Source organism: Dipodomys merriami, unplaced genomic scaffold (assembly GCF_024711535.1).
Source record: "Dipodomys merriami isolate MVZ:Mamm:240054 unplaced genomic scaffold, mDipMer1.0.p SCAF_6, whole genome shotgun sequence".
NCBI classification, from domain to species: domain Eukaryota; kingdom Metazoa; phylum Chordata; class Mammalia; order Rodentia; family Heteromyidae; genus Dipodomys; species Dipodomys merriami.
In genome coordinates this window covers 67978711-67997718 of record NW_027206179.1, presented here as the reverse complement: position 1 = coordinate 67997718, position 19008 = coordinate 67978711, and the positions used below count along the sequence as shown (strand labels likewise).

At 43.4% G+C, this 19008-nt stretch overlaps 1 protein-coding gene across 1 annotated transcript in view; it reads left to right on the top strand.

The window, feature by feature from the left end:
• Atp8a2 (ATPase phospholipid transporting 8A2) overlaps positions 1-8009 on the top strand; it is a 466480-nt gene extending 458471 nt beyond the window's left edge. Inside the window, exons 36-37 of the mRNA XM_070003097.1 lie at positions 3269-3360; positions 7830-8009. Of these exons, the coding sequence (XP_069859198.1) occupies positions 3269-3360; positions 7830-7927 (190 nt within the window). The 3' untranslated portion in view covers positions 7928-8009. The remainder of the gene's footprint in view (positions 1-3268; positions 3361-7829) is intronic.
• The last annotated feature ends 10999 nt before the right edge of the window (positions 8010-19008 follow it).

Genomic DNA, 19008 nt, shown 5'->3' with positions numbered 1-19008 from the left:
CTGTGGCAGTGAGACCTATGTTGCTTTTACACAAATAGCTCCCCAATAGAAATATGGACCCAGAGTTTATTTTTCACCAGCATAACACTTATCCACTCTCCACTGGTTCTTAGACTGATCACTTTTCAAGACAGGAACCTAACAGAAGGTATGTGATCTTCTTTGTAGAAAGAGTCCATTTCAAAGGCTTGTGAAAGCTTGGGTTTCACAAACCACATTTACCTGGGGTGAGTTGTGTTGATGTAACACCTTTTACCCTGGTGGATTCTGGTTTGTGTATCTGCTTACAGTAGCAAAGAAACAAACAGAATTCTAAAAGAACAACTTTAATTCCAACATCCTTCCCTTGTAACTGTGAAGATGGCAGCAGTTTAGGTAGAGAAGGGAATTTATCTTTGCTTTGGGACCGCTTCTTCATCCCTTTTGTTTTTTAGCTGGATTTTTAAAAATTGTAATGAAGTTCTCATAAAATGTATCAAGTGTACATTCATGCCCACTGGTGGCTCACACCTGTCACCCTGGTTACCCAGGAGGCTGAGAGGATCTGAGGATCCTTGCTCAAAGCTAGCTCTAGTATGAAAGGCTATGCAATTCTTGATATTCTTATCTCCCATTAACTAGCAAAAAGTCAGAAATAGAGCTGTGGCTCAAGTGGTAGAACACCAGCTTTGAGTGAAAAAAGCCAAGCAGTTGTTCAAAACCTAATACATGTGTGTGTGCACATGCACGCTCATGCACACACACACACACACATATACACACACACACAAAACAGTAACCCAAAAAAGAAAAAAGGAAACAGTGTACATTCAGTAGCATTTAGTACATTTACAGTGCTATACAACCATCACCACTGTTTTAAGTACCTTCATTTCACACAAAGGGAACCCATATTTTATAAGCAGTCTCCCCTCCCCCTTACTGTACCCTCTTCCCCAACCCTTCCCCCTCTTTACCCATTCCCCTTGCCCTAGCAACCATTGATCTGTTTTCTCTCACTCCATATTTGCCTATTCTGGACATTTCTTCTAATCCTATATGGCTTTGGGGTTGGGTATGATGTTTTCACAGTTTGTCTATGTTGCATCATGTATTGTAGTTTAATTCTTTTATATGACTGAATAATATTCCATTGTGTGGCTAGACCATGTATTGTTTATATACATATGGATGTTTATAAACATATATAAACTTCTATGGATGGACACTTGGCTTGTGTTCACTCTGGACTCTTAGGAATCATGCTGGTATGTATAATGTATGCACATATCAATTTGGTCCATTTTGTATTCTTTTGGGCATATCCCTAAGAGTGCAATTTATGACTGGTAAGGTGATTCTGTTTGACTAATTGAAGGACAGTAGCTTCTCATTTTATAGTCCCATAAGGGATGTGACAGGATTTCTGTTCCTCCACCTCCTCCCCAGGGGGTTGTTGTAGTTGTGTTTGTTGACTATGTTTGTTACAAATTCTTTTGGGGACTTGAATTCAGTGCCTGGGCACTGTCCTTGAGCTCTTTTTGCTCAAGGCTAGTACTCTACCATTTGAATCAAAGCTCTACCTCTGACTTTTTGGTGGTAAATTGGAGTCTCAAGGTTTTCCTTCTCAGGCTGGCTTCAAACTCTGATCTTCAGACTGCAGCCTCCTGAGTAGCTAGAATTACAGGCCTGAGCCACCAGTGCCCAACTATTTGTTGTTTTTATAAGCCATCCTGATAGATATGTGATAATATTTCATTATGGTTTTGATTGACACTCTCCAAATGACTAATAATGTTGGGTATCTTTTCACATGCTTCTTGAGCATGGGGTATATACTTTGTATTACTATCAAATCTTTTGCCCATTTTTGAGTTTTGGGTGTTTTTTGTTGTTGTTGTTGATCTTGCGGCTTGAACTCTGGGCCTGGGTGTGGTTCCTCAGCTCTTCAGCTCAAGGCTAGCACTCTACCACTTGAGCCACAGTGCCACTTCCTGTTTTCTGGTGGTTTATTGGAGATGAGACTCTCTTGACCTTCCTGACCGGGCTGGCTTTGAACCTTGATCCTCAGATCTCAGCATCCTGAGTAGCTAGGATTACAGGCGTGAGCCACCAGAGCCCAGCTTCTTTTGCCCATTTTTAAATTGGATTATCTTTTTGCTTTTTGGTTGTAAGAGTTATTGATACATTCATATGTAGGGTATATTTATACCTTTTGGATAGTAGACTCATATATATTGTATATATCATCTTTTATCCCTTCTTGTGTTTATTTTTCATTTTTTGATGGACATAAGATTTTATTTACATATGTATTTATTATGAATTTATTTACTTATTTTATGGAGGGTCTTGCTATGTTTACTAGGCTTGCCTCAAACTCTTGGGTCCAGGCAATCTTCCTGCCTTAGCCTACCAAGTTGCTGGGACTACAGCTGTGTGTCACCTGTAGTCTATTCTTTCTTTCGTTACTTGTGTTTTGAGTACAGGGAAACAGTATAGACATGAATAATATTGTGATTTAAATGAAAACATATTGGATAATTTAACCATAGTTTGGGTAAAAGGGACATAAAGGAGAAAAGGATCTGAAAAATGTGGTGGAGATTTAGAGATGCAGAAGATAGAATAAGAACTCCAGGAAAGCAAGTAGAGAACAAAGGAAAGGCAAACCTGCAAAGCAGCTTTCCAGGCCGAAGCAACTGAGCAAATTACAAAAACAAATTTTTACCTGTGTTGTCATAAAACTACAAAACATCAAAGGAAAACAGAACTGTTGTAAAAGCCACCAGGAAGAGCCAGAGGATTTGGACCAAATAGCAATCAAATTAAGTATGCTTCAGTGCTGAACACAAGAAGAGTCAGGACAATTGGAATCTGATATTCAGAATCTTCATTCTGCTCATGAAGCTCATTCACTTGGGTGCTGTGGGCTCACTTGTGTAACACTAGCTTCTCAGGAGGCTGAGATATGAGGGTCATGATTTGAGGCCAGCAGGGGCAGGAAACTCTATGAGACTCAAGTGATAAAGCACCAGCCTTAAGCAAAAAAAATTCAGAGATAGTTCTCAGGCCATGAGTGCAAGCTCCAGTAGGGACACACACACACACACACACACACACACACACACACACACACACACACACACACACACACACACACACACACACACACACACACACCATACCACACCACACCACACAAGCTACACACAAATGAAGTTATTCCTCACTCCTCTGAAGGGTGTTAAGGTGACCTGGATTTGGGTTGTGTTTATTCTCCTTGCAGGATGAACGAGAGAGACCGCCTGCTAAAGAGGCTCAGCAGGAAGACACCTCCAACCCTTTTCCGTGGTGGTTCCATCCAGCAGTGTGTCTCACGTGAGTAGATGCCATCAGCAAGGCAAGGTGCTTTTGCAACCCACTCCCTGCTCTCTTGGCCTTCCCTGTGAGGTTAAGAAGACAATGTCTAGAAGAAGAAGCACACATGAGGAAGCCTGAAGAATCCTACACATATATTATAAGTATTGATGGATTTCTATGTAGGTCGGGAAAGCTCCACCTGTCAATGAGATTTGCAGACTTTCTCAGGGAAAGACAAGGCAGGTAGTCAGGCATTAGTGGCACACACCTCTAATCCTAGCTACTCAGAGGCTGAGATCTGAGGATTGCAGTTTGAAGCCAATTCAGGCAGCAAAAAGTTAACTAGCAAAAAGCCAGAAGTGGAGCTGTGGCTCAAATAGTAGAACAACAGCCTTGAGCAGAAAAACGAAGGGACAGGTGCCAGATCCTCAGTTCAAGTCCTAGTACTGCCATATAAACACATGCACGCACGCACACACACACACACACACACACACACACACACACACACACACACACACACAAATGAAAGAGGAAGGAAGGAAGGAAGGAAGGAAGGAAGGAAGGAAGGAAGGAAGGAAGGAAGGAAGGAAGGAAAAGAAAGAGAAGGTAGGCAAAGCACTTCAATCTGCTCCCTCTATTTGGAAGAAATATTTCTGAATGCTTTAACACCCCAGGAAATAGTTGGTGCCAACCCAAGAGCACAAGGAGAGTCATAAGTCAGAAGAGTGGCTCATGGCTGTTACCCAAGATTGAGGTCAGGTTAGGACACTTCATTGCCATCTTCAAGAACCTTCAGGGCTCCTGTCCCAGCTCTACAACTTTTTTTTTTTTTTTTTTTTTTGGATCTGGTCGTGGGGCCTGAACTCTGGGTCTGGGCGCTGTCCCTCAGCTCTTCAGCTCAAGGCTAGCGCTCTACCACTTGAGCCACAGCGCCACTTCCGGCTTTTTTTTTCTTTTTGCTTATGTGGTGCTGAGGAATCGAATCCAGGGCCTCATGCATGCAAGGCAAGCACTCTACCACTGAGCCACCGTCCCAGCCCCCAGCCCTACAACTTTTTGTGACCTCAGGGCAGTTGTTTAACCTCTCTGTTTCTGTATCTATAAAATGAGAAGAGGACAACCTGAGGATTAAATGAGATTTATTATATATAATATTTTTGTATGTATTAATGTATTACATAGTATTTGTTTACATTATATGGTATACATCATGCATAATATATTATGCATATTATATAATGTATTATATAAGATTTATTGTGCATATTATATATTATTTTTAGATATTATATGAAGAGTGTCTAAACTAGTTCATCATATATCTATAGATTGAGATATATGTGTATATATGCATATATATAAAATGTCTAAACCAGTTCCAGAGCTCCAGACTGTAAGAGAATCAAGTAAATATTAAATATTTGCCACTAGCTGCATGAACTTAGTATTTGTTGAAATTTCTGTTTTCTCCTCTGGAGAGAAAAATGGAATTATAGTAATATTCATCCTTATGCATTTACAAAATGATGAGTTTAAAGCCTAACTCACAACCTTTATTTTGTAGAGCCAAGCTATCTGCCTAACAAATCTCTCAAAATAACTGTAGCAAGAATATATATATATACATATATATATAATATGTGCATAATTGAAAGCTGAGGGAGAACTTCCATGGGACAATGGCAACACTGTGTGTGTGTGAGAGAGAGAAAGAGAAAGAGACAGAGACAAAGACAGAGACAGAGACAAAGAGAGCGTCCTGGGGCTTGAGTTCAGTGCCCGGGCACTGTCCCTGAGCTTTTTGGATCAAGGCTGGTTGCTCTACCACTTGAACCACTCCACTTCTATCTTTTTTTCTGGTTAATTGGAGATAAGAATCTCACAGGCTTTCCTATAATCATCAGATCTCAGCCTCCTGGGTAGATAGGATTATAGGTGTGAGCTACCAGCACCTGGCCTAATGTTGAAGACTCAACAGGACCCCTTCAAATGTCTTGTTCTCTTCTTCCCTCCCCCACCCCAAAAAATATAGCCAAAAAGTAACCCAAAACCTTAATGAACAGAAGGTTGTCTAGCCAAGGAAGAGCCAAGCAAGGACTAGAAGCCTTCTGTCTTGCCTCCAGTACTTCAGCCATGGGCTCCCATCTCCCAAATTGGAAGCTGACAGCAGACAAAGCCCTCTTGTGAGTGGGAAGCCCCATAGTCCCCTGCCTGTCACAAAAGTATTTAAAGAATGACTCGGGAAGACCTACCCTTGATCCCGAGGACTTCCTTCAGGCTGAGGGGCTTCCACTGGTTACCTAAGAGCCACGGCCACAATGGGAGACAGGATGGCCATTCTGGCTGAGGACAGCTGCTGAGTGACCACACAGGAACCATAGCACACACCATTGTTACTCGCTGCACTCTACTTTGAAGCCACTCAGAGGTGTGTCCTGTTGAAGCTCCCTAAAAATGTTTCCCCAGTCACTTAGGTAGGGATTTAAGGCAGGGCTTGTGCCCAAGAGAGGCGGAAGCTGGTCTGTGCCAGCAGTTAGTGGTTTCCTCATACCTCATGGGTAAGTTCCAAGCAACTTGGCCAAAATCCAAAAGCTCTTGGTGAACGGAGATGAGAAGTGACGTTTGCTCCTCAAGGATCAGGAGATCCGGTGAGGACATCACACAACCTTCGTGGAGGCTGCCCTATGGAATCTCAAGGGCACTGGCGGTGGGCCCGAGCCTCCGCTCAGTGACCTGCTCCATCTTGTGCCTGGATATCAGGAGGGCCCCACTAGGCAGAGAGCTGCCTTCCAGGGCCTACTGCATGGTGGGGTTTTCTGGTCTGTGAGTTTGGATTTGTTGAGCATAGAAATGAACAAGCAGAGAAAAACTCTTCTGACTTATTCCTTGGCTACACTGGCTTGCTCGTTCTGCCTTCACTGAAATACGATTGCTCCCTCTATCCCTACCTCTCTCTGTCTCTCTTTCTCTCTCTACATGTGTGTGTGTGTGTGTGTGTGTGTGTGTGTGTGTGTGTGTGTTTGTGTGTCTGTCTGTCTGTCTTTCTCTATCAGTGTCTGTCTTCCTTTTGGTCTCCCTCTAGCTCTGTCTGTCTTTCTGTCTCTGTCTCCTTCTGTCTCTGTTTCTTGCTCTTTCTATATGTATCTCTGCTAGACCTCTCTGTTTCTGTCTCTGTGTCTCTCTGTGTCTGCGCTATCTCTCTTTTGTCTCTGACTCTGTCTGTCTGTCTGTCTCCCTCCCTCCTTTCCATGACCACTTGGTCTGGCTCTTCTCCTTGCAGCCTAGCACCCAGCCCTCAGTGGACCCCCTCCCAGACTAGCTCTTCTTCCAGGGTCACCCACCCAGGCGTCTGGGCTGAGTTGCATCTGGCAGACATGCTCTCTTAAAAAGCCAGGAAACTAGCTCAAGGACAGAGATTCTGTGGCACATAGAGTAACACTCAGCCCAGAGTCCTTTCCTGTACTTCATATCTCCCACATCCTCACAAACTGTCCCCTACTATTGATAGAAGAGTCTTTTCCTCTTCAAGCCAAATACCTGAGAAATGTACAAACAACCCAGGAGATGTCACTTGGACACAATTTTTTATTTCTTTTTCTCCTTGTAGAGTCTGACAAGGCGCAGGGCGTTGGTGGCTCAGACCTGTAATCCTAGCTACTCAGGAGGCTGAGATCTGAGGATTGCCATTCAGAGCCAGCCCGAGCAGGAAAGTCTGTGAAACTTTCATCTCCAATAAACCACTAGAAAACTGGAAGTGGCGCTGTGGCTCAAGCGGTAGAGCGCTCGCCTTGAGCTGAAGAACGCAGGGACAGCACCCAAGCTTAGAGTTCAAGCCCCACGACTGACAAAAAAAAAAAAAGAGTCTGACAAGGGTTGGGCTCATGCCTGTCGTCCTAGCTACTCAGGAGGCTGAGATCTGAGGATCATAGTTTGAAACCAGCCTGTGCAGGAAAGTTCCAATTAACCAGGGGAAAAAAGCCAAAAGCAAAGCTGTGAGTCAAATGGTAGAGCACCAGAAAAAAAAAAAACCTCAGGGACAGCAACAGGCCCTGAGTTCACATTCCAGAACTGATCCCAAAAGTAAACAATTCAAAAATTAAAAACTAAAAGAGAGATGGGACTTTTAAGAGAAAAATAGCTCCTTTGATCCTAGACTTTTTAGCCTCCAGAATAAAACTCCAAAATAAACTCCTCTGGTTTGTCATGTTCTCCATCCAGGGTATTGTGTTATTCCCCCAGAAACCCAGACTAAGCCCTTCCTTCTCAGAACCATTCTCAGCCCAGCTGCAGTAACACCCTGCCACACTGCCCTCTTACCTAGAATCCCTTTCTCTATCACAGGTTTCTTCATGTCAGGCATACAAAAGCAAGGCTGAGAAAGCCACGCGTCACACCACACAGTTCATCCATGGTCTCCCCCAAAGCTGCTTATCCTGCTGCTCCCCTCCTCATTAACCCTTTCCTCCTATGTGCTTCCCTTTAAGATGGATATGCCTTTTCTCAAGAAGAGCATGGAGCTGTAACTCAGGAAGAAATAGTCCGGGCTTACGATACCACCAAAAAGAAATCAAGGAAGAAATAAGACTGGACTGTTCCCCATGGAGTCCCTGGGAAGAAATGTGGTTGTTTGCTCACAGTGTTCATATGTCTTTGTCAGAAGAGACTGGCGGTGGCAGAAACAACCAGAAAACACATTTCTGTGGCCTTAGCCAACAACCAGTTTATTAAGTGATCTGTTCCCTTGCAATCTCAAGAGTATAGACAGCTTTTGCTTCCGACTTGTCTGCAGTGCTTGGCTGAACTTTTGTTTATGTTCTTCTGAAGCATTCAACTGTGCTGTGTGAGGTGTGAAATTAAAAACATTATGTTTCATTTATATATATATGTGTGTGTGTATATATATATATATATATATATATATATATATATATATATATATATATACACACACACACACATATACATTTTTTAATGCCAGTTTAGGGCTTGAACACAGGGCCTGAATGCTGTCTCTTAGCTTTATCCCTCAAGGCTGGTGCTCTACCACTTGAGCCACACTTCCACTTTTGGCTTTTTGCTGGTTCATTGGAGATAAGAGCCTCATGGATTTTCCTCTCCAGGCTGACTTTGAACTGCAGTCCTCAGATCCCAGCAGCCTGAGTAGCTAGGGCTAAAGGCGTGAATAACAGTGTCCAGCATGTTTCACAAATATTTACACATCAGTACTTGTTGTTTCTGGGAGACAGGGAGCATTTTCTGTCCTGTGGAACTGGACCAGGAAGTGCTCACTTCCTGTTTGGTTAACTCTCAGATGATGCGGAACTTGTAGTCTATGAACCTCACTTTTGGTAGGTTGGTGACTGGCTCACTTGCTTTGATTCCTGTTTCATTTGTATGATTCCTGTTTGTGTGGTATAAACTTCCTGATTGCAATGAAATCACAAAAATCTACATCTGGACTATAAACCAGAGCACATATCTATGAACCTTTTAAGCCACATTTGTACCGTGAGAACCGGTCCATGCCCATGAAGTCTTGTGTAGCAGGTGCTGGTTGGCACATTCTACCAATGCTGCCCATGCTTCCCACCCTCAGACCTGCCTGGCTAGCACCTGGGCTTGGCGCATGACAGCTGGTGGGCCACTAACCCGATTCTGCCCTTCCCGTTCCACCACAGATTCAGATATGGATGTGAGAAACCCTTCCATCCACCACTCTTTTGTGGTCTAGAACTGAAGAGAAACAGCTATTCTGAATCTGTTCTGATGTTTACGTGCCTCTTTATGACAAGGGAATTCTGCAGGTCAGGGTGGTGTTGGACCAAGGTCTGTTGGGGTTCTGGGCATATACTTCCCAATTAGCCCTTTGGCAGCCATGTTCTATTCCTGGGGGTGTTCAGAATGAGTTGTAGACTTTCACTTTTGGGAAATGAGGACTTTCCACCATGTCTGCCTAGTGAAGGAACACACCTGTCCCCCATTGCAGCTCTAGACCTAGAAGGGGAGATAACCGCAGGAGGTCACAGGCAGTGAGGGAGGCCAGGAAGTGGAGTGCAGCAGTCTTCAGAAACTGATGAAGGACACACAACAGTTGTGTTGGAGGCCAACACAGAGGACCTTTTCCACCACATTCTGCTTGGGACAAACTCTAGGTCATAGCTGAGGGTCTGACAATCATCACCATCAGCCTCTTGTATATAGGAGCTTAGACAAGACTTTGCCATGCAGGTGTGTGTGTGTGTGTGTGTGTGTGTGTGTGTGTGTGTGTGTGTGTGTGTGTGTGTGTGTGTGTGTGTGTGTGTGTGTGTGTGTGTGTGTGTGTGTGTGTGTGTGTGTGTGTGTGTGTGTGTTCTACCCTTGAGCCATAACTCCCCTATTCTGGTTTTTTGCTGATTAATTAGATAAGAGTCTAGGTGACTTTTCTGCCTGGGCTTATTTTGAACCACTGTTCTCAGATCTCAGCCTTCTGAGTAGACAGATGTGACAGATGTGAGCCACCAGCACATGCAGTTTTCTTTTGTGCCAGTCCTGGGACTTGAACTCAGGGGTTGGGCACTGTCCCTGAGCAATTTTGCTCAAGGCTAGCTTTCCACCATTTGAACCACAGCTCCACTTCTAACTTTTTTGTGGTTAATTTTTTGTGGTTAGTTGGAGATGAGTTTTGTGGACTTTCCTTTGTGAGCTGTCTTCAAACACCAATCCTCAGATCTCAGCGTCCTGAGGAGCCATGCAGGTTTAATGGGCTGCTATTATTCGATAAGAAGGCACAGCTCTTCTGAGGAACGCTGTGCTAACTTAGGAAATAAAACAATTTTTAAATATTTTTTTAACATTTTATTTTTACATTATTTTGTATTTTGCTTTCTAGCCCTTCTTTTGGGAGAACATCCACAATTATTAGACATTGAAACAATTCCCCACTTTGCATGAACTGAAAAAATTATATTAACTGATGAGATGCCCAGGATGAAGAGAGAGAGAGAGAGAGAGAGAGAGAGTCTGAGGACAGGAAGGATGCTGGAGTTAACGGAGAAGGACGAGACTTGGAAGGGAAAGTTCCTCTTCCTTATTCCCTTCCTGAAGCAAATAAAATGTAAACACTGAAACACTCAGCAAGATGGATTCTTGAAAGATAACCACATCAGAATGACACAAGGAAACATGCCCTCACCAGCACCATAAGCCATGCTGTATGTCTGTATTGCACATCGAGGAAAAAAAAGAAAAACTAGAATCCAATGTACTGTAGGCATCTTAACTATTTGGTTTTATTTGGGGCTATAAGCTTATTTTGAAAAAAAAATTATAAAACTCAGTTCTTTGCCAGGAACCAATGACTCATGCTTATAATCCTAGCTACTCAGGAGGCTGAGATCTGAGGATCACAGTTTGAAGCCAGCTGGGGCAGGAAAATACATGAGACTTTCATCTCCAGGTAAGCCTCCAAAAAGCGAAAGAGTTCAGAGCCAGCACCTGGGCCCTGAGTTCAAGCTCCAGTGAGGCACAGAGAGATAGAGAGAGAGAGAGAAGAGAGAGAGAGAGAGAGAGAGAGAGAGAGAGAGAGAGAGAGAGAGAGAGAGAGAGAGAGAGAGAGAGAGAGAGAGAGAGAGAGAGAGACCCTTGATACTTAGTCTTTCCTTGAATCCTTTCAAATCAGATTTATGTTTGAGAGTTTATTTAATTTATTTTATTTTACTTTAATTTGTGTGTGTGTGTGAGTGCATGCACTATCCCTTAGCTTTTTCCACTCAAGGCTGGCACTCTACTACTTGAGCCACTGTTCCACTTCCAGCTTTTTGGTGGTTAATTGGATATAAAAATCCTATGTACTTTCCTGCCTAGGCTGGCTTTGAACCACATCTTCAGATCTCAACTTCTTGAGTAGCTAGGACTACAGGCATGAGCCATAGGCACCTACTTCACTTTTTTTTGTTTTATGTTAAAGTACATTTTACATTTTCTGAGATCAAACTGGTTTCTTTTGAGAAGTAGGCAACACATTTTGCAATAATTAGGTGTACACACCAAAATATTTCTAGAAAGGATGTCATCTCTCTTCCTCTCCCTCTCCTTCCCCCTACCCCCTCTCATGATTAAGTTTTCTTGTAGCCAAATGACTAAATTGGATTTCTAGGCCTTGTTCTATCTTTAAAATGAGGCCACACACAGCCCCTCTCTAGGCAGTGGGTCCCCTGGACTGGGTTACATATACTGGCTGTCAAATCAGTAGAAATGTCACATGGGGGTTGTCATCACTCAGCCACACAGTGACTTCCAGGCTGGTAGGGGCTGCCTCTGGTTTGGGTAAACTGGCAGTCCCCAGTCAGGCCAACTCTTGGGTTAATGCTGCATGCTGTGAGAGTGGCTCTTCTTTGAAATGATCTCCTGATGGGAAATCTACATCCTCTGAAATTAGCTGATTCTTCTGCTACACCACGCATGTTCACAAGGCGGGTGATACAAAACGCACTGATCTCTATCACTCAGAATTAGCTTAGCACTGCTGATCAGAGAGGGCTGTGTCACTTTAAGGAGGTACAGCTGATGTAGCTAACCCATTACAATATAGAACATTCCAGACTTTTTTCTTAACCAGTATTATCTCCTCCTGGCTCTCAGGAAACATGTACACATGCAAAAATGAAAATAGGATGGCTTGTTGTTTTGTTTTGGAGTTGTTTTGTTGTTGGTGGTGGTGTTATAGAAAAAGAAAATAGTGTTGCTTTGACATTTATAGAGAAATATTCTTAAAAAGAAATCTGAGTTTCTGCAGAGAAAAGCTGAGGACTCTGATGAGATTTACTTTTCCTTGACAAGGCTTCAGGTTTGCATAGGAAGGCAGCTGGCAGGGGAAATCAGCAGTAACTTGACAAGAAGCAGTGAATGATTAAAAGAAAAAAATGATTCTAGGTAGCTAATGTCTGAAAATGCATGTGAGTATGTCACCTATATATACATAGGTAAATTATATCCATACACACACACACACACACACACACACACACACACACACACACACATATGGGAATAATGTCTAACTGCATATGGCTATTTAATCTATTTCTACCTATGTAGTGTATAATCTAGATATATCATTTATATAGAGAGTATGCATCATCTATATAGTGTATCCTCTAAGGTTGATTTTTTTTAAAGAGGCTATAGTCCATATCTTCCATTTTTGAAACAATGTGTGTGTGTGTGTGTGTGTGTGTGTGTGTGTATGATGTGTGTGTGTGTGTGTGTGTGTGTGTGTGTGTGTGTGTGTGTGTGTGTAGTTCTGGGGCTTGAACAGGAGTCTGGGTGCTGTCCCTGAGCGCTTTTTAAATTTTTTTATCATTATCTTCAAGTAGTTGTGCAAAGGAGTTGCCTTTAACAAAGCAGTTTATGAATATAACATATCTTGGTCAATGTCACCCTTTGCAACATCTCACCCACCTGTGCTTTTCTTTGTTCAAGGCTAGCACTCTACTATTCAAGCCACAGCTCCACTTCCAGCTTTTCGGTAATTAGAGACAAGAGTCCCAGGCTGGCTTTGAGCTGTGATGTGATTTCTAAGTGGGAAGAAATGATATGGAACCAGCATAAGGCCAGGAGAGCATGACAGAAAGACTAGCTCACCTCTTTCCCCAGCCTATGTGGGAATCACGGGGCTCACCCTCAGACAAACACCTCTACTCTTTCCCCGCAGAGGAAAGACAAAAGAATGATTCTTTTTCACATTCAAATTGCCTCTTTTTTTTTTTTTTTCAAACGACAGACAATCTCTCTGGCTGCCTCTGAGATATCTATTTGGCTCTTTCTCCCAGGCACCAGACCAAGAAAAACAGGCTTCCAAGATTAGCCCATAGGCATTTCTTCTGACCTGGCTAAAGAAAGAAAGGAGACCTGTTTGTTTTAAAAGTCAGGAACAAAGTGTCAGGTGGCTGTGATTTATGGCAGAAATAGGAAGAAGAAAGTTGAAATCATAGCACTATCCAAATAACCCTGCCCAGGAAACTGAGAGGTCAAGAGAGCTTATCAAGTTTGTCAAGGTAAGTTCTTCTGTGTAGATTGGGAAAGGCTGGAAGGGAGAGAAACAAGAGCAGGCTGTGGATTAATATACCACAGGACTGGATCCAATTGTGTTTTTGGACATTACAGGAAAATCAATAAACACTAATTAAAAAAAAAAAAAAACTAAAGGAAGCCTGCCTACTCATGGCATTTCTATCTAACCAACAAGATCCCTGCTTCAGATGCCATAAATACAGACAATTAGTGTCAATTAAGGGGGAACAAATCCTGTAAAGGCTTGTCTGGGTTTTTTTGTTTGTTGTTTTGTGTCCTAAAGCTTGAACTCAGGGCCTAGTGGCTGTAGCTGAACTTCTTTTGCTCAAAGCTAGTGTTCTACCACTAGAGCCACACAGCTCCACTTCTGGCTTTTGTGGTAGTTTATTGAAGGGTTTCATGGTCTTTCCTGCCTGGGCTGCCTTTGAATATCAACCCTCAGATCTCAGCCTCCTGAGGAGCTAGGATCACTGGTGTGGGCTATCACTGGCATCCAGTTTGTTTGCTTATTGGCTAATACAATTAAAATTAGGATGCAACTCCTGATCCTCTCTGCTGATTCCTCCCCCATGTTTCCAGTGAGACCACGTCCAGAGCTGTACCAGGCCTCTTTCAACCCTGGCCTCCTCCTTCAGGTGGACCCAGGCAGCACCAACCTGGGCCAACTATGAATAGAGGAGACCTTCCTTTCTTCTGGCAGGTGACTGAATTGCTGTTTGAAGGCAGCATCTTTGTAGTGTCCCCTGTTGCAATCAAAGCCATGCACTCTGTCACAAGTCACATCTGTGCTGAGATTATTCAAATGTTGTTTGCTTTGGGGAGGGTTTAATCTGGCTCTGCAGAGGGGTACATGCTGAGGGGGAGGGGAGGAACATTTAATTGGATTCCAGCAGAACAATGGACACTTACAGGGTTTTGGGGGTGTCTTGGTCTTGTTCCCTCCTTCCAGAAGTGTAACTATTTTCCAATCCTGTTCATGTCCTCTGGTTGTTCTAGAACAGCAGCCCCCAAGAATGGAGCTGGGGTCCCTCCTGGAAACCTTTTTGTATGTTGGGAGATGTTTGGAGAATTTCCTGATTTATAGCCCTGATCAATTCTGTTGACTGGTATATGTCTGTCTGCACAAACCTGTTTCAAATAAATCTTTTGTTAATGGAGAGAATTGGTTAGTGTTTTACTTTGGAATTTCTTTTTCCACTGATTAATAATTACTGCCACCGGGAATTGGGGCTGTAGACCACAGGACTTGGTTAGTAGGTACAGATTCCGTAGGAGGGCAGAGTGTTGGAATTGCAGATGAACTTGAACTCGCTCCCCCTTCATGAGAAGAGTGCACAGAGCCCCATGCTGAGTTTGAATATGTCCACTCAAAGGACTGTGCCTAGAAAACCTTCCTTCTTTCTCTTTTTGGTTCAACTCAGCACCCTTGTAAACTGTGGTGGGGTAGTTCCAATTCTATCATCCAATCTGAAGTCATGACAAGTTATCCAATGCTACAAATAGATCCCAGGGCTTTGGGCATATTGGACAAGTATGCTACTATTGGCTAACCTTAGGCTGATGTGTGTGTGTGTGTGTGTGTGTGTGTGTGTGTGTGTGTGTGTGTGTGTGTGTGTGTCTGTTTAAAGAAAGGGAAGACACTTCTATCCATTCTCTACAGGTATAGATTTTTCAGATTAAATATGTCCTTAATATGAAAATGCAAAATCTGAAATATTCCAAACTCTAAAGCTTTGCTTTTGTATTGGGGATGGAAACATTCCAGATTTGATAAAATATTGTAAAATCCAAAGCTTTTTGTCTTTTTGCATTTTGTATGGAACTTCAAGCCTCACATATGTTCGGCAAGCACCCAATCATTGAGCTATTTTCCCAGCCCCAAATCCCAGCTCAAGATGATATCACAAATGGAAAAAAAATAAACATACCATAAGACTTTATTTCTTGACATTATTAAAGATAATTTATTAAAATTTCCTTCAGGCAATATATATAAAGTGTATACGAAATAGATATTTAGCATTGGGTCCCATCCCTGAAATATTTCATGAAATATATACAAATATTCTCAAACCCGAGAAATTGCGAAATTGGAAATATTTTTGTTCCCAAGCATTTGCTCCATTCCCAAAGAGAAAATAGACCCCTTCACTTAGCAACACTGCAAGCAGCAAACACATCCAGTCTAGCTCACAAGCAGCAAGTGCTCATTTGTTAAAAGTAATCGATGAGCTGCCATGTGCAGTGGCTCATGTCTGTAATTCTAGCTTCTTAGGAGGCTGAGATCTGAGAATTGTGATTTAAAGCCAGCCTGAGCAGAAAAGTCCATGAGACGCTTACCTCCGTGTAACTACCAAAAAGCAGGTTATGGCTCAAGTGGGAGAGCACTAGACTTGAGCATAAAAACTCAGGATGGCTCCCAGATGCTGAGTTCAAACCTCAGGGCCAACATACATGCGTGCATGCGTGCACACACACACACACACACACACACACAAAATAATACAAAATATTGACCTTAGAGTCCATCTTTAGCTGCTATTAAGTGTGCAATTTGGGATTACAGAGCAATAGGTATTAAAAGGAAATATGTCCAGACTGTGTTTAGACCAATAACCTAACCCCGAGGCTTGAATCTAAATGGGCTTTACAAAGTAAATAATGCTGTCAATACTTCTTCTTCTATTCTGAAAAAAAGTTTTGATTTCAACTATCCTAAATTAATTGCAGAGCAACTCTTTCTGATTTTTTTCACCACTTTCCCCAACAGTGTCCTGCATACTTGGTTGTATAAGATTAAAAGCCGTCTACCTGATGGGGTGGAACTCAGTGGTAGAGCTTTTGCTTAGCACTTGGCCGCAAAGAGCCAGAAGCAGTTGTGGTTCAAGTAGCACAGCTCCTGTCTTAGAAAAAGCAAAGGGACAATGCCCAGGCCCTGAGTGCAAGCTCCAGGGTACACACACACACACACACACACACACACACACACACACAAATTCAGCTTTTGGCTGAGCTAGGACTAAGAAGGTACAAGGCCCTGAGTTCTATCACCTCCTCCACTAGACTTCCTAACTCAATTTGTGTGTGTGTGTGTGTGTGTGTGTGTGTGTGTGTGTGAACTGGGGCTTGAACTCAGAGCCTCTTGGTCTCCTCTGGATTTTTCACTCACGGCTGATATTCCACTTACCCCTTTTTTTCTGGTTAATTGGAGATAAGCATCTCATACTTTCCTGCTAGGGCTGCCTGCAAACTTCAGTCTTCAGATCTCAGCTTCCTGAGTAGCTAAGATTACAGACATGAACCACTGGTGCCCAGCTAGTGATAAGGTCTTCTAAGTTACATTTCAAGCCATCTTTCAACCCTCAGCCACACTCTAAAGGATTTCTTTCATTGTGGTTTGGATCAGGAAGGTCCCCTGAAAGGTCCATATGTTCAAAGGTTTAACCCCTGCCCATGCACTAACGCTAGGGGGTGGAAGCCTTAAGAGGTAGTGCCAAGAGATCTTCCTGTCACTGAGGATGCGTCCTTGAATATTGACACCCTGATTCTTTCTCCTCCTGCTCTGTCTTGATGTCCCACCCTGAAGGGAATGGTTTGCTTTGCCATAGGTTCCCACTATGATATCCTGTCCTTACCACAGGCCCCAAAGCAACAGCAATAGACCAGAACTTCTGAAGCAGCGTACCTGGATGGACCTTTCCTCTTTATAGGTTCATTGCCTCAGGACTTAACAGTGGCAGAAAACTGGCTGACACTGCTTTCATGCTTTCCAACAAGCCTTAGAAATCAAGCTCTAAGAATTGGAAGCCGCCGGGCACCGGTGGCTCACGCCTATAATCCTAGCTACTCAGGAGGCTGAGATCAGAAGATCGAGGTTCAAAGCCAGCCCGGGCAGGAAAGTCCGTGAAACTCTTATCTCCAATAAACCACCAGAAAACCGGAAGTGGCGCTGTAGCTCAAGTGGTAGAGAGCTAGCCTTGAGCTGAAGAGCTGAGGGACAGTGCCCAGGCCCAGAGTTCAAGCCCCATGACCAAACAACAATAACAACAAAGGGAAGCCTTTCCCTGGGGATCTGTGTGCCAGCTTATCATCTACATTCCAAAGAACAGCAAGGAAAGCAACAGGGCAATGGCTCTGTCACCCCATGAAGGCAGCCCCTGCGGCCCTGGGGTGCTTGAATATGGGCCTTGTGCACTGGATCATGCTTTGACTGGAAAGCCCAGGACTCCTGGGAGCAGTAGTCTCAGAAGTTCTAGTAGAGAGGCTTTTGAGGGTGGAAGTGTGGCTCAGATGGTAGAGCCAGTGAGCAAAAATGTCATGTACCAAGTTCAAGTCCCAGTCTCAGACTTAAAAGAAAAGAAAAAGGTTTCTTAGCTCTCGGACAGACAACACACGGCAGCTAAGCTGAGACTAAAACGACCTAAGGAACTTTCCCTCTGGCACATACACAGTTGTCAGAGAGTGGGTTTTGTCTTGTCTCGAAAAGAGAAAAAAAAGTTACAACTTCACAAACCTTCTATGGCACTATTAGAGCTACTTTGACAAATTCTTAAGATTAAAAAAAAAAAAAAAAGGATCTGGGAGCTGGTGGCTCACACCTGTAACCCTAGCTACTCATGAAGCTGAGCTCTAAGGGTCATGGGTCAATGCCAGCCTGGGCAGAAGAGTTTGTGAGATTCTTATCTCCAATTAAGCACCACAAAAGTTGAAAGTTTAAGCTGTGGGTTTTAGTGGTAGAGGGAAAGAGGCAAAGGAGATCAAGAGGCCCTATGTTTGAGCCCCAGAACTGGTGCACACTCACAGAAAAAATTGAATTATAAAGTCAGGTGTGTGGAGGGAGTGTGGGGGGAAGGTGTGGGGATGGAACTCAGGGCCTTGTACCTGCTCAGTCTATACTTCACTAATGAGATAAGCCTCAGCCAGAAGATGAACTGTCTTTTTTTTTTTTTTTTGGTGGGTCCTGGGGCTTGAACTCTGGGCTTCGGCGCTGTCCCTCAGCTCTTCAGCTCAAGGCAAGCACTCTACTGCTTGAGCCACAGGGCCATTTCCAGTTTTCTAGTGGTTTATTGGAGATTAGAGTCTCACTGACTTTCCTTGCCCGGGCTGGCTTTGAACCGTGATCCTCAGATCTCAGCCTAATCAGTAGCTAGGATTACAGGTGTGAGCCACAGGCGCCGGCTTGTCTTTGATTTTTGTGCAAGTGCTGGAGTTTGAACTCAGGGCTTGAGCTCTGTCCCTGAACTGTTTTTGCTGAAGACTAGCACTCTACCACTTGAGCCACAACACCACTTCTGGATTTTTGGTGATTAATTGGAGATAAGAGTCTCAGGGACTTTTGTGCTCAGGCTGGCTTCAAACTGCAATCCTCAGTCTCAGCATTCTGCGTAACTAGGATTATAAACATGAGTCACCAGCACCTGGATTCTCTAAAAGTCATCTACCTGTATCTACTTCATCGTGTTCAAGGAAACAGGCCAGCAGCTACATATGTGTACTTCTACACATGACTGCACAGCAACCTTTGGGTGTGAATGGGCCTCCCTTCTAAGCAGGCAGGTTCTCTTGGCTCTCAGTTGTGTACTGAGCTCAGGAAATTGGAAAATGGGATTGTAT